Source organism: Syngnathus acus, chromosome 3 (genome assembly GCF_901709675.1).
Source record: "Syngnathus acus chromosome 3, fSynAcu1.2, whole genome shotgun sequence".
Taxonomy (NCBI): Eukaryota; Metazoa; Chordata; class Actinopteri; order Syngnathiformes; family Syngnathidae; genus Syngnathus; species Syngnathus acus.
Genome location: NC_051089.1, coordinates 9,700,509 through 9,724,516, shown reverse-complemented (window position 1 = coordinate 9,724,516; position 24,008 = coordinate 9,700,509). Strand labels below are relative to the sequence as shown.

General features: G+C 41.1%; 1 protein-coding gene across 1 annotated transcript; it reads left to right on the top strand.

Moving 5' to 3' along the window:
• Positions 1 to 265: 265 nt before the first annotated feature.
• aldh1a2 (aldehyde dehydrogenase 1 family, member A2) lies at positions 266 to 23,121 on the top strand. The gene is made up of 13 exons (XM_037247471.1): positions 266 to 530; positions 11,168 to 11,272; positions 11,363 to 11,503; positions 11,890 to 12,019; positions 13,678 to 13,739; positions 14,586 to 14,714; positions 15,555 to 15,668; positions 17,775 to 17,877; positions 18,456 to 18,640; positions 18,714 to 18,878; positions 19,677 to 19,834; positions 21,845 to 21,919; positions 22,444 to 23,121. The coding sequence occupies exons 1-13, from the start codon at positions 414 to 416 to the stop codon at positions 22,514 to 22,516; spliced, it is 1,557 nt and encodes a 518-aa protein (XP_037103366.1). The 5' UTR covers positions 266 to 413; the 3' UTR covers positions 22,517 to 23,121.
• Positions 23,122 to 24,008: the final 887 nt, after the last annotated feature.

Here is a 24,008-nt window from a genome sequence, read left to right as displayed (position 1 = left end):
CAATGAAGGTGTTGAAGAAGTGCGCGTGGAAGTGGGAGATTAAAAATGCACGCACGGGGGAGAGCGAAAGAAGGAAAGAAAAAAAGAAAACCACTCTTTCCGTGGATGTTGCAAGCAAACGGTATGGAAAGTGATGAGGAGTGAATCACCGACGAGTGGGTGTGGTGCGTGTCCCTCTTCCTTAACTTTATGTAAATGTGCGGACGAGAGCGGAGTTAGATGGGGGGGGGGGGGGGAGTGAAGGAAAAGAAAGGACAGCCCTTCTGTTGTCGGCCCAATGAAAGCGAGTCTTGAGTGACACCTGGCTATAAACCCACGGAAGGAAAAGCCCAAAGTCCACAGCACCGTTCACTTACTCACTCGCTCGCTCGGCCGTGGGGGGACGCAAAAGAGACGCGAGAAGCGACGCAGCGATGACTTCCAGTGAAATCCACATGCCCGGGGAGGTGAAGAGCGACCCGGCCGCCCTCATGGCATCCCTGCAGCTTATGCCCACGCCGGTGCCCAACCCGGAGATCAAGTACACCAAGGTCAGTCGGTCCACCTTGCGTCGCCCGAGACGGGGAATCGTCCACTCAGTACGTTGCGCTGCAACTTGGCTCTCGCACTTAGATAGATAGATATTAAAAAAAAAAAAAAAAAAAAAGGGAACGGTTATGGTTAGTTAATATTTTGCGGAGGAAAAGCTTTAAAAAGTTACACCAGAAGTCAAATCCAAATTGATTGAGTGAAAAGTTTTTGGTATGTAAAAAAGTGTACATAAACGCTGCACATCACTTACATAAAAGCAATGCACTCGATGAGGAAAATTTAATTAACAAGCTGATTTTGTTTTTTTCAAATAATTGAATTCACTAAGCACTAAAATATGTTTTCAATTAAAAGAAAGTTGTAATGTTTTTAAATTCCACAATACATGGAATTTTAAAGATTCAAAGTCGAAACTATTAGTGCTAAGTTTTGGCTTATTCATTTATCACAATATTTTATTGTGTTTTAGTTTGCTGTTAGGTTGACTGAGACATGCCGCTAATATTTTGGTGAACTTATTTTGCTACAAAATATTAGGAACACCTCTCATTATGTTGATGTTTACTTATCTAATTCAACTTTAAACCACAGGTTAAAAAAATTAACAATTTAAAATTGAGAAAAAGCAAAATTCACAACTTCAAGATCTATGAACAAAGTTATCACAGTGTCTTTTAAAGTTTGAAAACTACAGCCACAATAAATGTCCATTCATTAATTTCTCAAACGACATTGTTGAATTAAAACATCACCAGGATTATTATATTTATCTTTACAAAAGTAGAATTGTGACATTTTGTCTTCAGACTGTGCACCTAATATTTTCTTTTCCTATTTTCTGCATTATGTGTTAATAGAGGACACCAGGTAAAAACAAACGCATGTGAAAGCCTTAGTGAGGCAATAATGCAAAGCCACCATTAAAGTGTCAGATTTTAAATTACAAGCAACAAAAGTCCACAATGATGACAGCGTTTTACCGCAGTAGTAGCAAGCAGTGTGTGTGTTTATGCTGATCACTGGCTCGTAACGTGTTCATTTTGCGTAACTAAGATTGCTGTCAATCATTTTAAGCATCAGTGGGGAAAGGTGAAAGTAAAGTCTTAGTATGTGTGGTCTCCTCGCTCACAAGAACGCCAGCAGTGAGAGGCTAATGGTAGAGCGACAAAAGTTTGGTTGGAGCTCGGGGCGATATCGCAAATGTTTCTGGATGTGGGAGGAGGACAGAGATGCAGAAACAGCTGGAGAAAGGAGTCACGCGAAGATGTTGATTTGGCTTGTGAAGCAACTCGAGCTGCACCACCGCCAAAAGAATGTTCACTTAAACAGTATTGCATATTTGTGCTGAGTGGTTCAATATTTTGCCAACGCTGTGTCTGGCATCAAAGGAAGATTTTCGCCATATTTCAATTTAAGTATAATTATAATTAACAAAGTCATTTTCAAACGTTTTGGGAAAAAAGGTTCCCGTTTCCCCCGTTCAACATTTATGGATTATCATGAGCTGAACGACTGCGACTTCACACAAGCAGATAAATAAAGAAATAATAACAAAATAAATTAATTTACCACAAAAGTATTTTATTGATATTGTGATGTTAAAATGACTTAGGCAATTACTGTCTTTGGCAAATGATATGCATCGAATCTCATCATTTTCTCCAACACACTTAAGTAAATTAGTTTGTGCTTGCTGTTAGATTTAAAGCAAAGCTTGCACACAAGACAATGCTACGCAACTGATTGTTCAGTCGGGAGAGTACTCGCACGACTTACACTTAGTACAAGTACTGATGCAACAACCATTTTTATAACTTGGCACAAAAACGAATTTTTGGGGGAAAAAAACCAAATTGATTGTCGCGCATTGACCTGAATTTCCCGATCAAAACATGTTCTCGTAGTTTCCCAACATAGTGAAATGAATGTGAAAAATGCTAAATTAGTCACAATAAACATAGCATAGGCAATTCTGCTAGGAGCCTAACAATATGTTATTTGTTGTTTTTTCTTGTTTGATTAGAATTTATTAATTTTTAAACGCACGAAGCTGGTGGATTTTAGGCTGGCATGTGGCACAACATCAGAGCCCCTCCAACTCCTCCCCAAGCCCAATGACCATTATCTCTATCAGTCAAGCTCTCAACAGTGGTTAACTTTATTTATTGATTTATTTTAAATCATGCACTGATTTAAAAAAAGTAATTGATGGTAGATTATTTTGATAAAGGAGAAGTTTCACATATCTGTCTCATATCTGCGTTGCTCAAGCACCCAAGTAAAGTAAAGATACCAGAAATATCTACTGTACTCATTAAGTAATGAAGGATTTGTACTTTGTACTTAGTTACTTCTCACCGCTGTTGGGAATACGTTTTTTTATGATAGCGAGATAAAAGGGCAGCATTGGATGATAGTGTGGCGCAAGTCCATTCAGTTCCATAATTGCTTTCTGAACACATACCTCGGTGCCACAAGTGCAAAGGTCACGCCGCTGCTGCGCTGCAAAGGGGATGGTGTGTGTGTGTGTGTGTGTGTGTGTGTGTGTGTGTGTGTGTGTGTGTGTGTGTGTGTGTGTGTGTGTGTGTGTGTGTGTGTGTGTCAGCCCTGAGCTGCTCTTCCATTCCCTCATACAGGAGGAAATGTTTGGGAGCGACTTGGTGAATTAACCCCAAGGAATTTGGATCATCCAGTCCCGGATGGTTTGGTGGACACAGGGGGCACAAGGGTCCTGATTTATGGGCACCCCTTGCGTGGGCTCTCCTGTTGTCCACCCGGCTGACTGTGAGGGAAACAGGCAGCCCAGCGTTGTGGCTCACCGGCCCACAATGTAGCCACATACCTCCCTCACGGATTTCTTTCGACAGTTCAACGTATATGCGTCATTCCAGAATTAGAGGAAAATTTGTGCTCCGACGTTTTTGAAAAATCGACCACTTATTTGATCGTATTTTTGTCGTGTTTTCAAGATAAACAGGTAATAAATGATCATGTAAACTTATTCGTCCAGCTCAGTAGCAACAGTGCATGTTTTCATGAGATTTTTTAATCATCACAATATTTCAGTCAGATAGACACCGAAAAAGAAACTATTGCTGCTAAACACTATTGCTGAATAAATCATTTACAATAAAATAAGAAACGTTACATTTAATTTGATTACAAGCGGGGCTCCAAATACACAGTGTTGCAAACCAATGCTAATGTATGACTTTTTGCTCAAGAGCACATGCTCGCTGTGTTAGATGCTATGCAAACTGGTCAGAACAAAATCTTGCTATTCCATTTAAATAAAAGAAAAACTTTGATATTGTTTTTTTTTATGATGACTAAAAGTGTAGAGATAATTTATGGCTGAAAAAAATCAGAGAAATAAAAGTTCGTCTAGGTGAGTGCAGTTAGCTTGATGATGTAATTTTTGCTGAGTCATGCAGTTCATTTTTTTTTGTCTTCCCTGAAATGGCTTTCATAAAAGAGTTCCATGATGCAACTTCAGAGTATAGTTACATTTAAAAAACTGCATATAAATATAGAAAAAAAATTAACCTGTACAAGGAAGTCATATCCACAAAATCATACCAAAAATATGATTAAAGACCTATTTGTTGTTAGATTTCATATCTAAGTAGGTCAAGCGGATGGGACAATAGACAAATATAAGCCATTTTAAAGGGTGCTCAGGAATTATTTGGTATTCTGAGAATCACTTCTAATGCAGCTAGTTACATTTAATTTCAGAACAAATAGCATTTAATGAATAAGTGCACTTTTCTGCATTTTGACTGATGGCTGAAATTTCACAAAATCACCTCTAATTCCGCAATGACCCATACACGATCGAGATGATACGTTCCGTGTCACAGTCATGGCCTCTCCCAGTCGTTGCACAAACAATGCAGCGCAATGAACTATGACATCTGAGTGACCCCATGAGCTGATACAGTATCGTTATTGACGATAAAGACGATTGAGGTTTGCTCCTTGTCCTTTTCACCCATTCGCGAATTGTGCTCTCTGAAACACACCTGTATTGGCTTGTTCAAATCTTTATAAGAAAACAATTTTAGTATAGTCACTTTGAGCGACCAGCCCAAAAAAATACAATGAAGGAGGTGTTCTTTTTTGTCACCGTGTTCCCCCTCTCCCACATTTCCATAGCATGAAAGCTCCAACAGCTGGCTTACAAAACGCAAGCAGTTTAAAGGTTGTCAGGACCACGACGGAAGCCATAAATAAAGGCAGTCATGATAGATGATACTGATGCTTTTTGCTGGCAAAAGAAGGGAGGGGATGCTCGTTGTAGGAATAATAAAGGAATGACGAGGGAATGTTTGTTGTCTTTGGGTGATCTTTTTGGGGGGGTAGAGTCGTCAACGGAATACAGAAATACATCCAGAAATAGAAACATGCTTGTACTTTTAGTCAAGATCGAGTACGATACAAGTTGTACGTGGGGACTCTCGAGTGGAAGGAATCACTGAATTTAAAATGAATAAAAGTTACAACATTTGAAACATATTCGAATGAAATGTTTTAAAGTAATGTAATACAGATTTAAAACTTGGATTTTTTTAGCACAGTTCAGTTGTGTTTTACTTTGCAATTATATTTTGAAGTACTCTTATTTTAAGACAAATGTGAACTTGTTTCCCCTTCAGGTTCAAGGCATGGTTGTTTTAATATTACAACTGAATATCAGTCAAGTTAGCTCAATTTCATGACCTGGATGACTGAGACTGTACACAGACATAAAGAAGAAGAAAATATTTCGCGAGCACATTGATATGTTTTAATGGTTATTATGTCACGTTGAAAATAACTGACTAATGATTCTCAAATATCTTACGCTAAGTACAACCTCAAAAAATATCTCGCAAAGCATCAGTATAATGACCAACATTAAATATGATTACATTACTATTATTATAATAACCATTATTTAATAGGGAAATATATATTTGTTATTTAGTATCTCATAGAAAACATAATGAACCAAAAGTTTGTGGAAATATCGATGGGTCCATTTAATAAAATACAGTAGCCACATTTTCTTTGGCCTAACTTCTCATAAACGGTGAGCAACCAACTTAATAAGGGGAGAAAAAAAATGCAAGAATATGCATGAGGACTGTTGGGCCTTTATAGTAATGAGCATGTGAGGCGCAATTAAGCTGCCCACTGTTGACAAATGGGTCATTTAAAGTGTACTCTCAATGTGGCCTAGAGAATAGCGTTCTATTATGTTCCAGATCTGGTCATCTGTTCAACAGTGATAAATAGTGAGTGCGCTTTCACCATAGGAACCTGCGCTGCGCAACCTGGCTGCCCATGCATTGTGTGCGTTAGTACGCAGACACGCACTCACTTTGGATGAAGAAGGGGCTCCGTCAATCTGTCACTGATTGAGATAGTACAGACGGGGGGGTGCGGGAGGGGCTCCACGATGCTCGGCGCTGTCCACCGGGGGTGTAAATTATGATGCGGCTTCACCGTGAGGGTGCGTGGCCCTGCTTCGCCAGAGCCTGACCTGCAGTTCTGGACTTTTTCACTTCAAAACCACCATCTTGCTGCCATTAAGATCAAACACAGAGCAAGTTAGGGGGTACTGTGCGACTCAATGATTTATCACAAGCGGCACAGCTAGAATTCCCACCGCCGCCCCTCGTCTCCTCTCCCTCCACTTGCTTTACACAATCTCCCTGTTCACACTGACGGCCACATCTCAAGTCTAAAGCATGTCTCCTTGATTGTGACGGTTTAAGTGCTCACTGTCATTTAGATGTCCATTGGTGTGAAATGCCCACTTGTGCAGCCAGTGTAAATTTTAGTCGTGGCACACACATGTCAACATGACGTCCCCGGTCTCTTAATCACGTTTGAGGGGAAGGCCAGTGACATGGAGGCAGCTCCATTCACTTCCTATAAGACCTCGCTTCTGCAGGCCTCCTGACAGAGAACGTGTAAATCCTCGAGGTGTGCTTAGGAAAAACACTGGGCTTCATAAATCTGCTGGAATCGGTTCCTTCCCCCCGGCGAACACGAGACGCAAGCACTTTTCAAGATGTTTATTTGTCTGTTGAAAAGCATCACGTCTTGGACATGAAATGATTGCTTCCCCCAACCCCACCCACTGATCCCATGTGTAGAACATCTTTAAATATATCTTTGACCTGAGCTTTCGAGAATGACGTAGAGCCAACAAAACTCACAAAAACAAATCACAGAAAGTGGACAAATCACAGAAAGTGAACAATTAAATGCGTTTTTTAATTAGCAAAGGCAATTTTAGTAAACAAAATAAAAAGCTTCATTTCAGTTGGTATGATTTTTTTAAATAGTATAATTGATTTATTTATTTATTTTAGTGTCTAGGTTGAATCACTAATTAATTGCAGTCTACGTTCCCCTATATTTTTTTCATGAAACATGAAAAGTTGATGTGATAAAGCCGCAGATTTGTTTGAATTATTGTTGTAATTTGATATACTGTATGACTTATGTTTATTGGTAAGCTATTGTAATGAACGATTAAAAAACTGCAAGTGTTTAGTAAATTAACAACTGTAATTGAAATAGATAAACGTATTCACCAGGATCGGACTGGGTAGAATCAAATCCAAGTCACAAAAACGTATACGGCGGGCATCCTTAAGATTGTTCTTTGTGGGGCAAACGGCTTTCATTTTTTGACACGGCGAGGAGAGGCTAACGGAAACGACAAACAAGTTCAGTTGCCTTAAATCAAACATAGTGGATTATTACGACCTGCATGACTGAAAATCTAAATAGACAAGACAAAATCTGCCGATATAATCTTTTCCCATGTAAGACTTTTTACTTGTGTCTACACAGACACACACATACAGTCTAGACAAAGATGCCCGGGTCATTTTTGTCCAAAGCTGCCAGCACCGGGTGGCATCGTCTGCAGGGTCAAACAAGGCGGCAGAGCACGCTCACTTGTAACTGCAGTAATTATGAGCGAGCGACCGATCCACTAAGCAGAGAGGAAATGGAGGTCACGTGACCAAGGAGGATATGAAGCTTCCTGCACAGACGAGTCTCGCAGGTGTGCTCGTACAAGACTGTGGAATCTTGGCGTGTTGTTCTATAAACACACACATTTGCACGCTTTGACTCCCTTTACCTCCACTCTAGTGTGTCCACTTGAAAAAAATAAGGCAAAAAAATGTGTACTGCTGCAATTTGTTTTTTCTGCTGTGAGCTGCGGAGCTTCAGCAGCCAAACAGATGTTTGACTGGTTGCTTCAGCTTATTTTCACTTTTCTTAATTCTTCCCATCGCCGCCCACTCGTAAAAGCAAATTACCCCACCAAAGCATACACGACGCCTTGTTAATATTAAATACATGAACACTCTCAGAGGTGGTGTTTCAACTTGGATGACGTTATTTGTTGCTGCGGCCTATGCCAAAAGAAACAGCGTAAGGGAATGAGTTATCATTTGAATCCCACAATGTGCCAAAATATCTCTTATAATTAACATGAATTAATTGCAGATAACTGAATTTGCAGAGACAAAATAACTTGAATACACTTGCAAGCGACATATTTCATTTTCTTAGGATAGAAAAAGGTGACTTAGAATAGTCAATGTCAGCAAAATCCGGTAAATTCAACAGTTGGATTGAAGAAACTTCACGACTAAGTTAAGACAACATAGGCAACTGGTTGTACGTATGTACGATTTTCAAAGCTTTGAGTTGTAATATGTGAAGGTATAGAGAGTGTGAGAATTGGTTTTCCCGAACATGAAGACATCATGTGAACGCACGGCGGCGACCCGGCAGGGGATGGGAAAGAAAACACAATTTGTCATTTGAAAATGTTCACCCTTGCTCTTGTTTTCTCACTCTTGCGCTCTTTGCCCTTCTTCCAAATGATCCTAAAAGCAATTTTCGTAAACCTCGAGAGTTGATTTACTCGGCGGCCCTGTCATCTCAATCAAGCTCTTCAATGGAACCAGACAAAAGTCTTAACGCCAGTCCGAGGCCGAGGAAGGGCCGAGCCAAACGTGTCCTTTTCTTAGCGTGATTTAGATGGCGGCCCGCTCCGCTCCTCTTGCGTGTCTCCTTTTAGCAGCGCCTTGTGAGAGGGGTTACGCCACGCACAAAGCTACCCACCGTCTGCATTCTTGCCGGGACTGTTCAGGCTGTCAGGGGGGCTCGGCTGATTTAGGACTCCCCACTTCAGTGGAGCCTATAAATTCAAAAACTAATTCAGTGCTCTACGGGACTTTGTGTTTTTGTAGCTGGCCCCGCTGCTACTTATCGTTCCTGACAATTTTATGAAGTGCTCTTAATGAGCGGCAGATTAAAGGTGGCCTCTGATGGAAGGCGCCTGAGAATACTTGACTGGTTGAGACAAGCCTCGCTTGGCCTGTGTGCCAGGGTCACCGGAACAAAGGTGCCCCGAAAGGGAAGGTTTGATAACGTACGCTTCTGGGAAGTGGTACGCCATGATACTCAACACCTACTTTTAACTTTTAAGGTTACAATGAACTTATCATGGCGGACCCAAACTAAACGATTATAGGTAACATCTTGCCTTTTGTAAAGAATGGTAAAGAAAAACCTATCGGTGGGTTAAAGGTTACATCAAGGCAACTTTTCTCAGCGGTTTTCAAAGAACATTTTCTTCAAGTAGCTTCAGGTCATCTCGCTTGTATAAGAAATCAAAAGGAAATGATGTCACGTCTTTTTGAACGATTGTATGGTAAAGAGTTTTTTTAATTGTCGATTGTTTTAGTAAGGTTAAGATTTTGATGACTATACTTCATTTGTGAAGAGGTGTAAATTAGTTGGTTTACATTTGTAGAACTGCATTTTCCATAGTTTCTAGTAAAAAAGAGTTAGAAGTAAAGTTAGAAGTAAAAGTTAGAGGTAGTTAGAAGTAAAAAAAAAAAGTAGAGTGAGTTTTGGTGTGATGCAGATTGTACACCTGCTAGTATAGCCGCAGATGAGAGACAAAGCGCGTGTTTCTGAGATAGCGAACTGAAAAAAAAAACTAGAATTAAAGGTGACAAATTGAACAGATGACATCCCGGCTTCGCTCTTGAAAATAAATGGAATGACAACAACGTTCTTTTTCACGAATATTTCTGCCAAATTCTGATTAGTTAATCCAGCACTGAGTACAGCATTTCAGGGGGCAAACATGACTTGAGTGGTGCGTGAGTCCATCTAAGTTTTGCCAAAGGAGAAAGGCAGGAATAGTGTATATACAGAACTGGAGCCAGCAGATGTTCTCCTTTCACGTCATCAATCAGAAACTGGCAGCCATTAAAAACAGTCTTCCTAATGGATCTTAACATGTCCAACAAGAGGTTTTTTTTTTCTTTTCTTTCTTTTTCATGCCCTCATTTTTACATCAAGGTCTTTAGCGTCGAGCAAGGACAGTTCCTGGGATTGGTTTTTGGTGATCCCCATAAAGGCTGCGTATCATATACCATGTACGAAATCCCAGGCGGTTGTTTAACGCAAGGCTTGCTTTAACGTATCACAGAGACCGAGTGCGGCACGTGTTTTATGATCTCGTAAACAAGCAGTGATGTTGTGAAACGTGTGCTTAAGGGGGATGGTGGATGGGCGTCTGGTGTCTGATAGGGATTTATCATTGTCCACGCCCCCACTTGCTTTTGTCTGGATGGTGGAGTACTCCCAAGAGAGCCATGGTGGACGTAGGAATCCTCAGACAACATTTCCAGAGATTCTCCCACATCCTTTACGCAAGAGTCTGGATGTGCCTCATAATGCTACATCCTGCTGCCAATATGCTGCCATAAATACTTCACTTGTAATGCGTAATACTCACACATTAGAATGACAAGAGACTAGTGGTTCTAGTCTCAGATGTCAAAAAAAATAATCTGATTTTCTTGGTGAATTTTAGTCATCCTCTGCTTCTCTTTCTGTCATATGGAGTGCCCCCTGGTTCCGTTCCGGGTCCTATAGTTTTTTCTTTGTACCTGCCTCTCCTCGGGGCAAAAAAACTGGCATCTCATTTTATTTTTGTCCAGATGACTCAAATTTCCCTTCCACTGGAGAGAAAGGACCCTGGTGCTTACTCAACCGCCTAGCTGATATCAAAGCTTGGACAACTCATTTGTAACGACTAAAAGCGCTTTTCCATCACAGGTTCCAGAACAGCTTGGCTTTGCCTCACTTGGCCTGGCCTGGCCTGGCCTTTGTTGTTTCTTGATTCCAACGGGCACCAATCACCTAAGAGTGGGATCGAGCAAACTGTGCAAAAGCCTACTGCATGCTCACAGTGTGCCACAATATTTCACGAATGCCCGAATCTTGGCCATTTTTTAAAAAATGTTTGGGGGGGAGCGAATCAATGTATTAATCGCAGTCAGCAGTGTTAATTTCAGTGACGAAATCTAGATGACATTGCTTACAAAAGGCTTTGGGTCAAGATTTTTTTGTCTTTTAACAATTCAAAGACAATTTTACAAGCGTTTATCTTGACTAGATGAGATTATTGTAATGCCCCATATGCCTCTTATGATTGCTCTGATCTGTTTACTGAGGTCTGGATGGGATGACTGAGTTTGTTTGGCACTCATCCTATTTTGTTCTATTCTTCATTTTATGATTGTTTTTTGCCTTCCAGATTTTTATCAATAATGAGTGGCAGGACTCTGTCAGCGGGAAGGTCTTTCCAGCTTTCAACCCAGCGACTGGGGAGCAGATCTGCGATGTCCAAGAAGCAGACAAGGTTCTTTACTTTTCTTTTGCTGTTCTTTGAAATCAGTTGTTTCAATTTCTGTAATTCAAAGGTCGAATCATGAATTTATGTCCATCCCAGGCCGATGTTGATAAAGCAGTGCAAGCCGCTCGTCTTGCCTTTTCATTGGGCTCTGTATGGCGAAGGATGGACGCCTCCGAGCGGGGACGACTGCTCTCCAAACTGGCTGATCTGGTGGAGAGAGACAGCATCTATCTCGCTGTAAGGGAACATTTAATTTATACTTTTAATTTAAATGATTTGTGGTCTTCAAACTGCAGTGAAACTACAGTTGATGCGTCGTTCTTGGCCCCCTGCCTGTTTATCTTTAAGATGTTTTCCTTGCTATTTAATACTCTTTCATGCTTTCTAAAAAGCATTTTTGACTTACTTCTGTGTCAAGTAAAAATAAATAAATTGTCTTTGCTCAGTGGGGAAACATATAACTGTAACTTAGCGGCTGTATTTGAAATTTAGTATTATCTTAGTTTCACATTTCAGCCAGGGGTGAGTGTAAAAACTGGAGCAGGATGGAGTTATATGCGAGGAGCACAAGGTTATACAACATATTTCTCAAATGGCCCCATCCTCCCGCCATGTCTCCTCAGACTATTGAGTCACTCAACAGTGGGAAGCCTTTTCTGCCTACTCTGTTTGTGGACCTTCAAGGGACCATAAAGACATTGAGATACTTTGCCGGATACGCAGACAAGATCCATGGTACTTCGATTCCGATGGGTAAGGACAAAGTGGAGCTATGACAACTATTTAAAGACTCATTTATTTATTTTTAAATATGTTGTATTGTAGCTACAAAGCTAGGTTTCATCCGTAGTCCCCAGGCATCCTAATACATAAGAAAGAAAATATAACGTACGTATATGCATACATAGTATAAACACATAAGAAAGAAACTATAACATGCAATATAAGTAACACAAGGGAAATGGAAGAAGTCTAGTGGTCACATGACTGGTTTGTTTTCAGCCATAGTTTGAGTTGAGTTCTAAAGCTGATCAGTGTAGGGCTCTCCCATATATGCAGAGGACCGTTCCACATGTTAGTAAATACAAACTTACACTTAAATTGGTCTGAGAGTTATTATTCATTCATCACAAATATATCTTTGTTGAGTCATCTCTGTAAATTAAGTGCTTACATTTGTTGAAAAATACATTAGAAAAATGTTTTGAATACAAATATTGCAAGTTGTTTGTTTATGTATGCCCTGTGATTGGCTGGCAACCAGTTCAGGGTGTCCCCTGCCTACTGCTCAAAGTCAGCTGGGATAGGCTCCAGCACACCCGTGACCCTCGTGAGGAGAAGCAGTTCAGAGAATGGATGATTGGAAATTGCAATATTGGGGCTAGGGGGATCACTATTGGTTTATTTACCAAAGTCGTCAACTTTTCAGTAAGCTATCAAAGTTGAAATCAATGCGAAGGCAAACATTTATTGTCCTGAGGAGGCTGCCGCAAGTGTTGCCACTCTCATCCCAGTGAATGGGATGAGTCTGGGGGTGTAAAAAGGGAAAGTTGGCGGCACAAAAAAAGAGAAGGGGGGGGGGGGGGGGGGAATAATAAGAAAGGACATGGGAAACCTCCCGATACCGCTGTATTGTCCCTCTCAAAGCTTCTCTTGTACTCGACTGCCAAAGCAACCACAGCGAGCGCTTTCCCAGGGCTTTAGTTTAATCTTTATTCCTCTCGTAGACTTCCAGAGAAAACAAACAAGGGTATTCCTACTGCCTGAATGATCCAAGTGCTCGTATTTGGACATCTGTCGGCTGGAGGAGCCGGCCACAACCGTCAACAAGGCGCATTTAGCCTTTTACTAATATTATGTTGATCAACACGGACAGTGTGAAAGGAATGGGCGTCGTCCTTATATTCAACACATTTGTCCGAACAGTTTACGGTCTATTTTTCCAAAATGAAGTCAAGCAACCAGCACACGTCCAATTGCGTATTCCCCAAATAACAACAGCGTGTTTTGGGTTCTATTTTCCCATGATTTAAACCGTGCTCGCCATTGATCATTCCTGTCCAAATGTATATTGAGGCAGGGTGTCAGCTGAGGGCTGAACATTTCCCAAAATCAATTGTTTGCTGAGAGTGGGCACACCCTCAAGTAATGCAAGAGGAATGAGAGCGCCTTTCCAGCATGACACCATGTCCATGACCTTAAAACACTTCCACACATGCCATGTGTTGTTCACAACGTAATCTCTCACAGGGGTAAGAGGAAGCGAGAGTGTTGTGGGTGGATCCGCTTACGACGAACGAGCGTGAAGGGGCAACGCGGACTGACCGCTTTCACATGTTTCCCTCATTGAAAGCAAAGCCAGAGTTGAATAAACTTGTTTTCTTCTTGTGTGTGCACGTGTTCCTTCCCAGATGGAGAATATCTGACGTTTACCAGATATGAGCCCATTGGAGTTTGTGGACAAATTATCCCTGTGAGTATTACAATCTGCGTAAGTGACAAGCATCATAATACAAATGGACTTAGAATAGAATAGATCTTTATTGTCATTGTCACACATGTACAACGAAATTTAAAAAGTGCCAACCGATCAGTGCATAAAATAAAAAATAAATAGAATAAAAAGATAAAAAATAAGCAAAATACAGCGGTGCCTTGACATACGAGTGATGCGTCTTGGGAGATTTTTCGAGATATTAGTGGACAATCGACTGACTCTTTGCTTTTACTTGTAAATGCATATTTGACTTAATTCAAGAAATGTGGTTGGAGAAACGATCAAAACATTTTCCACTCTCTGGCTGAAATCGAGTAACATGTAATGTCTTTCATTAAAAGTGACCACACACAAGCATACAAAAAGTACAACATTCTAAAGTGATAATTTTCCTTATTACAAGACACAAACACACTTTCTTTTGAATAATTAATAATTAATGGCATTTCCATTCATTTTGGTGAGAAAATATGATTTGAGACCAAAGTGTCTTTACTTACAAGCGTGGCCATGTGACAAACGACACTCATACCTCAAGGTACTACTGTATAAGCGAGAAAGTTTTCTCTTAGCCTCAGACAGTCAGTATTTATTGGAGCTCAGCTCTAGTTCACGTGTTGCGAGTTTACCACTTGGCCGATAATGCGGCGGGAGGAGAACATTTTCACACTTGACTCTGTTTAGACAGACTGAAAGGGAAAGTAAATGACTGGAGAGCAATGACTTATCGTGCTTGACTTGTGACCACCCAGAGCCTCATTCTAATGCATGATGTCTTTTTTTGCATGTGTGTGTGTGTGTGTGTTTGTGTGTCACGCACAGTGGAACTTCCCTCTCATGATGACGGCATGGAAGCTGGGGCCGGCACTGGCATGTGGAAACACTGTCATCCTCAAACCTGCTGAGCAGACACCACTCACTTGCCTCTACATGGCAGCTCTCGTCAAGGAGGTAAGGCATGAGCTTCAGCTCAATTCGGACCACGACAGGGAAAAATCAAGGGCTGTCACAATCGAATATTTTAAGAATCAATAATTCTACCAATTACACCATTGATTAATTGATAAAGATGAAGCCCTTTGTTGTGTTGCCAATGTGTTTTGGGTTTTTATCTTGATGCGTGAGGAAGTTTCTCCCAATTAGTTTGAATACATAGAGGACACATTTTTTTGACCGATACATTGATATAAGGACAAACAATTCAACACAAAGTGATTTATCGCTTTTTGGGAATGATACAATCCAATAAAGACGATTTTCATACGATCAATTTAGTAACTGCCTTTTCCCTGAATAAAGCTCTGTAATAAAAATTAAGGGTAACTCCAAATGTATTTTTCATTGGATTCTATTTTAAAACCAGTTCAGCTTTCCTGACTCCAAAATCAGAGCAAGAAGCAGCATCCATAATGGAATCAGAATTGTGAAAGTCTCATCAATCTCCACCCCAACGTTTGGTATGAACAAATTTGCATGACGATCCAACTAAGGTGGCGACAGACAACAGCTCAGAAAAGGAGCAAGTAAAAGCCATCCTTCGTGTCTCTGACAACAGGACTAGCGTCTTCACTTGTGTAAAAATCACAAGTATGGTGAGGAGATTAGAAAAATATTATCCTGGTCTAGCACATCCTGCAAATCTGGAGACTGTCTATGTCCTTCCTCTCTTTTGACGTTTGCTGCTTGTCGGGAGGTTGGGTTGGGTCCGGATTCTCCCGCACTGCCTGTGGTTTTACTTGGCTCTGCTGTCATCTCCGCTAAGGCTTATTTCCTCTCGTATTGTTTTGACAGGCCGGCTTTCCACCGGGAGTCGTCAATATTTTGCCGGGATTCGGGCCAACGGCGGGAGCAGCGATCGCTTCGCACATGGGCATTGACAAAGTGGCGTTCACAGGCTCGACAGAGGTACGTTGGGATGTAGAAGACCAGCGAATAGTGACACAGCGACCAAGATGTGGGGCGCATACTGGATAATGAAACACCATTGTGTCTGCACTAGAGCCTAAATGACAAACAAATGAAGTCGGTGGGTCCCTGTCATTATTCCTTTTGGCAGGCAGTTCCAATTTTATCTTGCACATGTGCGCATATTTGCTCTGTCGAGAGTATACAAACACATCTGTCGAAAACTCTGGTCCTCCTCTGTTAACCATCCACAAAACATCCAGGCATTATTGTAGCTTAGTATATGACATGGAAACAGTTCACGGCAAGCTAAATTATCAAGCATGTTAGGGAATGGATCAGACTGCATTCTTTGGCAACTCAGCAGATTCCTCTCCTGCAGACCATTAATACATATCTGAGATCTCCAACTGCATACGATGATAAAAGCTTTTACAGTAAACCAAAAGCAGTGATAGTTTGAATGTTGCCAGCCAGTATTTCACAAGCCCCTTTTTGTCAAATGAGCCATGACCTGTTTGGATTATAGGGTCTATATACGGTCTGTTTTGACTCTAGGAGTATGCACAGGTATGTGTTGTTAGCTAGCCTATGATAAGCCCCCACGTAAAGATCACAAGGAGCCAAAAGCGGCACTTTCAAAAGCAGACATATCTTAAAGCTTTGATATGATCTGAAGCACTACACTTCAATATGTTTTCCATTGTCAGAAGCTGGGGTAGGGTACCACTTTTGGGCACCTTCCAAGGGCAGTATCGGCGTTACGCTATACGGCTAGCAGCTAACCTCACCCAAATCCATGTACAAGAGCTCTACAGAAAAAAACGCTGATTAAAAGATGTTGTACAACTTGTTTCCCCTCTCACGCAATCTTGCATCAAGACAACTACACGTAGTAAGACAAACATATTTTTTGTTTTTAATCATCCGGACTTGATTGAACATTTCCCTTGTGAGTGGCCAACATGTTTTTTCCCCCCCGACAAGTTTTCCTGTTGTTTCGTGTAATCTGGAATCAATTAGTGTGGAAAAGAGCCAGTGCTGTCAGAAGCTGCCCATGCCCAGACAGTGAGTCACCACAAAAGTAGTAGCGAGATATCGCAGGGAGAGGAGCATCTCCTCGCTCAGTGCTTCGTGTGGCTGCAGGTGGATTCGGGTTGGACTCCCCCTGCGGCGACTCACGTGAGTCTCTGACTCCTCGTGAGATAGTCTGGCAGCTCAGCATGCTTTGTTTACCTCTCAATGAGGACACGCTAGCCTCCCCTTTGTGAGCCACTACGCTGATGAAAGACACATGAGTCAAAGATTAAATTTGCGGTGCAGCGCCAACAAGGCACACCTGACTATCGAGGAACCAAAGAGAAAGAATGTCTTTTGGTCATAGAGGCGCTTTTCTTAGGTAAACGAGAGCTCAGTGACTCCGTACTATGTTTTAGCAGTCATCTTAAACATCTCCAATGTGTATGGAAACAAATTTCTCGAGGTCTAATTCAACACAACGTTTTTCAATGTGGTTGTAGTTTGAAGTGTCGTCAAACTACACGGCATCCGACTCAAAGGTGTTTCCAGTATTTTTCCTCCCGCCTGCAGCTCAATAAGGTTTTGATTTCAATCAAAACTAAGCATTGCTATCATTGTAAAGGCAGATTGTTTTTTCAAATAGCTCTGGAATTAGATCAGACTGTGCTGGTATACTTAATGAAGTGACCAGGGACCGTTTCTCCAGAGTTAAGAGACCACCCCAACATGATTTACGTGCTCTTCCTGAAGTGTTTTCAAGTTCCAATGTTGATGAGATAGTAAATGACCGTATGCATTTGTATGAAAGTAGTAAAGCAGAATGCTTACTAAGCAAACCTCCCTACTGATACACGAGCACTCCTCTTCTCTTTTATGGCAAGCTGACAACCCACCACCTACACATTGTTCTTGCTTCCTCCCTCCCGAGTCCTTACAAATATTGCTTTTTCGTTACTACCTCCAAAACTCACTGAGGTAGTGCCAGGCCTGACTACAGAAGGAATTGAACAACTCCGCTTGATTTAGTGAGGAGGCGTCGGGGCCTGCGTCACTATGACTTAACTTATATATTTTCTTTCCCTTTAGGTTGGAAAACTGATCCAGGAAGCAGCTGGGAAGACTAACCTGAAGAGAGTGACACTGGAGCTGGGAGGCAAGAATCCAAACATCATATTTGCAGATGCTGACTGTGAGTTTATGAGTTATGCTTTCCTCATTTATACATTGTGGACAAGTGTGAGCAAGATGCTATCAAGCATGGACAAAGATTGAGGTCTCAGAATAAACAATGGTCTCCTCTTGCCCACACAATGAGAAACAAGCACCCATATTGTCAGTACCCTCAATCCATAGGAATAAGCACAAGGTGTGGGAACCCTGTCGGAAGACGTTGGATGGATGCGTTTCAGATAGATTTGAAGTGGCTCACCAAACTGTGCGAGGCCAGGCGTTCAAATGCTTTCAACAGCCGTGAGAGGGTCTCCCTGAGGTCTGTAAATCAGGAAAATAGACCCAGACTCAGTCAGTGCTTTGGCTGAGACCCATAAATCACGGGGGTCTATTAACCCTTTGAGCGGAACAGCGGGGTCTTGTCTCTCAGGTGTCACATTTGTACAAGGTAGTAGCCATACTCAGACAAAAAAAAAAGTTTGCCTTGGTTTCTGTAACTTTAATTTTTCCCATTTTGGGGGGCCTTGTTATCCTGAGCTGAAGAACCTTAATACAGCTTTTAATGACCTTTAAATTGATGACCTGCTCTTTTCTCAGTGGATCTGGCTGTTGAACAGGCCCACCAGGGCGTGTTCTTCAATGCGGGCCAGTGTTGCACCGCTGGCTCGCGTGTCTTTGTGGAGGAGCCCATCTATGAGGAGTTTGTCCACAGAAGCGTAGAGCGAGCCAAGAGGAGGACAGTAGGAAGCCCGTTTGATCCCACCGCGGAGCAGGGTCCACAGGTGAGAGGGCGAACACCTTTTTGAGGGGGGGGGGGGGGGGCCTGCTCCCACTTCATGTCTCTTCTGTTAACAGATCAGTCGGGAGCATCAAAATCGTGTGCTGGAGTTCATTCAGAGTGGCATCAGCGAAGGTGCCAAATTGGAATGTGGAGGAAAACCTTTGGGCATGAAGGGTTTCTTCATTGAGCCCACGGTGTTCTCCAACGTGAAGGACGACATGCGCATAGCCAGAGAAGAGGTATGCATAACAGTTGCTAAAGCTTTTAAAATGGTCAGTTTCATTTTTATTCTACCTTTTTTTTATCCCCACATATGAAACTGCATCTCTTCCCACACTCTGTGGTAGCCATGTCGCATTATGTCACCTTATGTTTGAAAGTTTCACACTGATCACTAAGTCAATGTAATTAAATTAATATTCAATATTAATATTGATAATCGATGATGAAAATGTAACGGGAATCCAAAACACAGTTGTATTTGATCCATGTTCAAATAGTGTTTCCAAGATAACTCAACATTTTGACCAAGGTTAGGTAAATAAATAATGAACGATAAATAATCAAAATAAATTAATAAAATACTATTTCTGCTGATCTTATTATTGAACTCTGACATTTTTGTTAAAAAAAAAAAATATTAAGAATTACAAAAAAATACGTACTACACTACCTACAATGTACACCAAGGATTAGAATTTGTGGTGAAATGGATTTTGGTCCCATTGGACAATGCACACTCAATTCCTATAGCAACAGAATATTACGCTAAAATAATAAAAAAAATTCTCAAAACAATAAAACTAATCAAGACGGAGTTAAAGAAAGAGTAAAAAAAAAAAAAGGACTTTCCAAGTATTTTATTGAGTGTAATAAAAAAAAGGGTGAATGAGTTCTTAATCGGCCCAAAGCAGTTTTTGCATTTTCTTGCGACTAGACAATCAAACTGCGATGAAAACAAAATCTCCTTGGGGGAGGTAACAATCTCGTCAATCACCATTAAAACCTCTAAGTGTATGTTTTGAAATGCTTTGCAGATTTTTGGACCAGTACAGCAGATCATGAAGTTCAAGACGGTGGAGGAAGTGATTGAGCGGGCCAACAACACAAACTATGGTTTGACTGCTGCTGTCTTCACCAGTGACATCAACAAAGCCATGACCATAACTACAGCCATGCAAGCTGGCACTGTCTGGTAAGTTTCATTTACCGCTTCATTCCTCCACTCCTCTCCTGCAGGCAGTTGCTGCCCCTTGTGCGTTTGGCCCCCGCTAACTGTACGCTGGCCATTTGCCATTTCACTATCATTACACAAGAAATGTTTCCTTTCCTGCTTTCTTATTATTCCTTTTCTACCCTGCAGCGTAGACATTCTAGATGTAAAACACGCCAACGGAATACGACGACACACAACTACAACACAATTGTATATGTAAATTGACACCTTAGTTTCTTTGTGTAATGAAATGGCTATAAAATGCTACGTCTTGATTTCACCCCTAATTGTTGAGTTTTCTTCTATAATTACGTGCAGATGGCTCTGGCTCAGGGGAGTTTTCGAGCTAACATTCAGCATGAGCCAAACATTTTTCACCACTTATCATAGTTAACTACAAACCGGCCCTAGCTAAAGCAACATTCACAATATGATGCCGGAGGCCTCGGCAGCCCCGTTTCAGACCACCGTGCACAAAAGGGATGGTGGTGATAAATCGTGATTGCCGTGGATGCCCGGTAAACCCTTTAAACTATTGAAATGTTTGCAGGGGTAGTCATGAGCGGATTATAGTACTAGTGGGCCGTAATAAAATGGGACAACTGATTTGGACAGTACATAATAGGACGTTACACACCTTGTAGGCAAGCCATAGTAGCATTATATTCCATGGCATCTGACACGCACCGTGTCAATGACAACTTGGCAAGACTTGAATACGAAGAAAACAATAGCCAATATCCCATGATGCATCACGTTTCTGGCAAACAAGGCTGTTGTGGCTCCAGTGAATTTTGTATCAACGTAGCCTTAGGGAATATTTCTTCTAACTGTGCTCAAAAGCAATCCTGCGTCTTCTTCATCTTTCTACTCAACTTTTGTTTGGAACTTTCAGTAGAACCAAATTCTAATTTTTCTTCCTCGAGAAATACTGGCTGTCAGCAATGAGTAAGGCTTCATTTACTTTTTCAAAAAATCAATTCAGTAGATCCCCCAGAGTTGAACACAATCAGTTTGATGCTGATTGACTTTCAAATTGCTACAATTTTAACAACCGACCCCTCAACACAAAAAAATAATAATGTAAAGTCAGTTTCTTTGTTTTAGATTCAAAGTCTTGCTATTAGAAAACACTTATCAACTGTACCTGTATTAAGTTCCATTTAAAATTCCTTACCTATATTAGCCAAGTATAGTGTTAACAACTGTAAACTAAACAAACTAATATTAATCACCCCCTAAAAACTGCATCCTTTCTTGTGCGTGCCGATGAAAAATTAAAACATGTCATGATGAGCGATAATACACAAGAGTGATGGAGGCTTGATTCTGAAGTTTACTTTGATTTGTTCAGCAAATAATTCCAGGAAGAATTGTGCCACTTATGGGGTGTTGAAATTTGTAGGATCCACTGTTTACGTTTCAAAATGTATCACTTGAAGCACTCGTCAGAAACCGGATTGCTGTGATTCATGGTTGTTCTTGACTGCTTCTTTAAATTCATCATGCCTGGGGCCAGATTGTGTAATTCACAATTCGTCATCTTTTTCTATTTTTTTACGAGAATGTACAAATTATCTAATTTTAGCCATGACACAGGTTGCGGATGTAAGTCTTTCTAGCTTTGTCTCAAAACATTACATTCAAATGTTCCCGAGAAACTGGCACCAAATTGTGACATTTCCTCCCAATGAAGTCTTTATTCCGTGTTTGAATTTCTCCTGCATAGAATAATTCCATGTTGTCTTCCCCAGATGGCTGAAGTTAAGCAACTCCCAAATATGCGACTGACTACTTTCAGCTGTGTTTGCTAAAAACTAATGGGATTATGTTATCAAATCCAGAGGGTGGCTAAAATAGCAATGGCGCTGGTGATGATATGTTCCTCCATCCATCTTCATGAACGCTGCTAATATATTTTTTGCCAAAAATTCCATGTCGTGAGTCCAATGGACAAGAGTAAGAATTAATGTTTTGTGTACTTTTTAGGATAAACTGCTTCAACGCACTCAGCACACAGTGTCCATTTGGAGGATATAAAATGTCTGGCAATGGACGTGAATTGTGAGTATGAACTGTCCACGAGTGTACACAATGAACCACAACATCACTAATATTGACTTTAGGGCTTTTTGAGAGGATATAACCGTATTCCTATGCCAAGAATCTTTTGCAGTTAGTCACAGAGCAAAATGTGACCCACAAAAAAATCCCATCATACGCTGCCATAACATTCACATACGCCAGTGGAGGGCGGTGCATTTGGAACATGGACCTTCGGTGGAGATTTATTTTCTGAGCACCATCGCTTTGCAATTATAGCTACCATACAAACTCCAGAAAAAAATAAATAGTTTAGAATCAATATCAATAACAAAATATCAACAATATCACCCATTAACAAATTTAATAAGATATCATACTCGCCAAAATCGATGATCATTTATCGAATTCCTGTGTGTAGCTTGCAAGAGACATATTTTGCTTGTTGAACTTGACCCACTCTGCCCAACCAATCAGAGGACTATTTTTGAGAATGCAAGACAGATAAGCACCTGAGTGCTAATGTTTGCCCTTGTGCCTTTCAGGGGAGAGAGTGGCCTGAGGGAGTACTCAGAGGTGAAGACCATCACAATGAAGGTGGTCGCCAAGAACTCTTAAGGCATCCTCTGGTTTTTGGAAGAGGAGGTAGCATCTTCCTCAGTAGCGATGGGTGACAAACCATCAAAATCTCCATGGTGACTACAGGCTGTGACCGCTCTCCGCCCCTCAACCGCTCTCACCCCTCTCGCGCCCCTCGGACAGTCGGCCGGTCCCAACGGGACGACGTCCAGCTGACCCGAGTGTGTGCATCGGATCACCGCTGAAGCACCCCGTTTACCTCCTCCACTAACACCACTAAAGCACTCACAAAGACAATGGGGCAAATCCCAATAACCTGCAACCGCTACACCCTTATCCCCAACTACACTTCCCTCTTCAGAGCGTGAAGAAGCTGCTGCCGGACTCTGTCGCTGCACTTGCGTTCAAACATTTCAATACCGTCTGTGTTGGAGGCAGTGCCGTCAAACCTCACGCGTCGTTGCTTTTGGCTTGGATTTATGCAAGCATGTACCCCCTGGTTTCAAGACCTCTGATGCTGTCATTCGCCTCAGTTTTAAATGGATGAAATGTTAATTCCAAATTGATTTCTAATTGTCTTTGTTTTAACTTGACTTAACACTGTATGGTGACCTTTGACTTTGATTTGAACCTCTTAAAAAAAACTTTTACTCTCACCTGCTAAAAGAGGGCTAGTTGTGTTGGAAATTTTATGTAACTGATTGTCATTGATGTCCATCTATGTTATGTTTATACAACCATATGCTATAAAATTATAAAATGACGATAGTTTTTTTTTTTTTTCAGTAAAAAGAAAAATACTATACATTGTTAGTCTGTGCGTCATTACTGTGGCTTGAATTTAAAATCATACAATGGCTGCTCAAGTTCCTTCAGTTTAAATTATTTCAGCAATACACCTCATGACATCACAGTTGCTCAGGACAGGTCCCGACCAATCACGAGTTTCCAGATGACATTTGCGAGTTGAGCCATGATTGGGTGCAACCTGATACCATTTTTCTGCGTAATTAATATTCCACAAATGAAATATTAACCTGAATAGCATTTTTAGACTAGTGGGGCCCACAGAAAACAATTGTTGCCTTGACTTGCCCTTTAAACCAGCGACACTACATTGCCTTCAAAACGCCCCCCCCACTAACTTAATGCAAAGATACAAAGGAAATGATGCGCCAACTCTATTTCATGATTTACATTCAATCTAAATATGGTATTATTCTATGTTTTTAAGTATAATATAATAGAATGCTATTTCTGTATTACAACAAAAATACAAAATATTTTTGGGGGGCCAGTGTGGAATGAATTAATGGAATTTAGAAACTAGCAGAAAGTTAAAAAGCTTTAAAAAGCTTGTTCAAAAAAGAGAAAATAGCATATGACAAGACAAAAAAAATGCCGCAAAGTTCAGGAAGGTGCAATTAGGAGACAACATCAGCAGTCCCACTAAAAATACGGGTGCATCACATAGCAGACCAGCTCGAGTGATACGTGGGAACAGGATTTTTCATAGTTGTGAACATGTAAA

Bases quoted from the DNA above. Each gene is read 5' to 3' on its own strand.
- aldh1a2 (XM_037247471.1), top strand. From the start codon at position 414: ATGACTTCCAGTGAAATCCACATGCCCGGGGAGGTGAAGAGCGACCCG. The intron at 12,020-13,677 runs GTAAGGACAAAG...GTTCCTTCCCAG, and splicing joins TGGTACTTCGATTCCGATGG to ATGGAGAATATCTGACGTTT. The intron at 14,715-15,554 runs GTAAGGCATGAG...TTGTTTTGACAG, and splicing joins TGGCAGCTCTCGTCAAGGAG to GCCGGCTTTCCACCGGGAGT.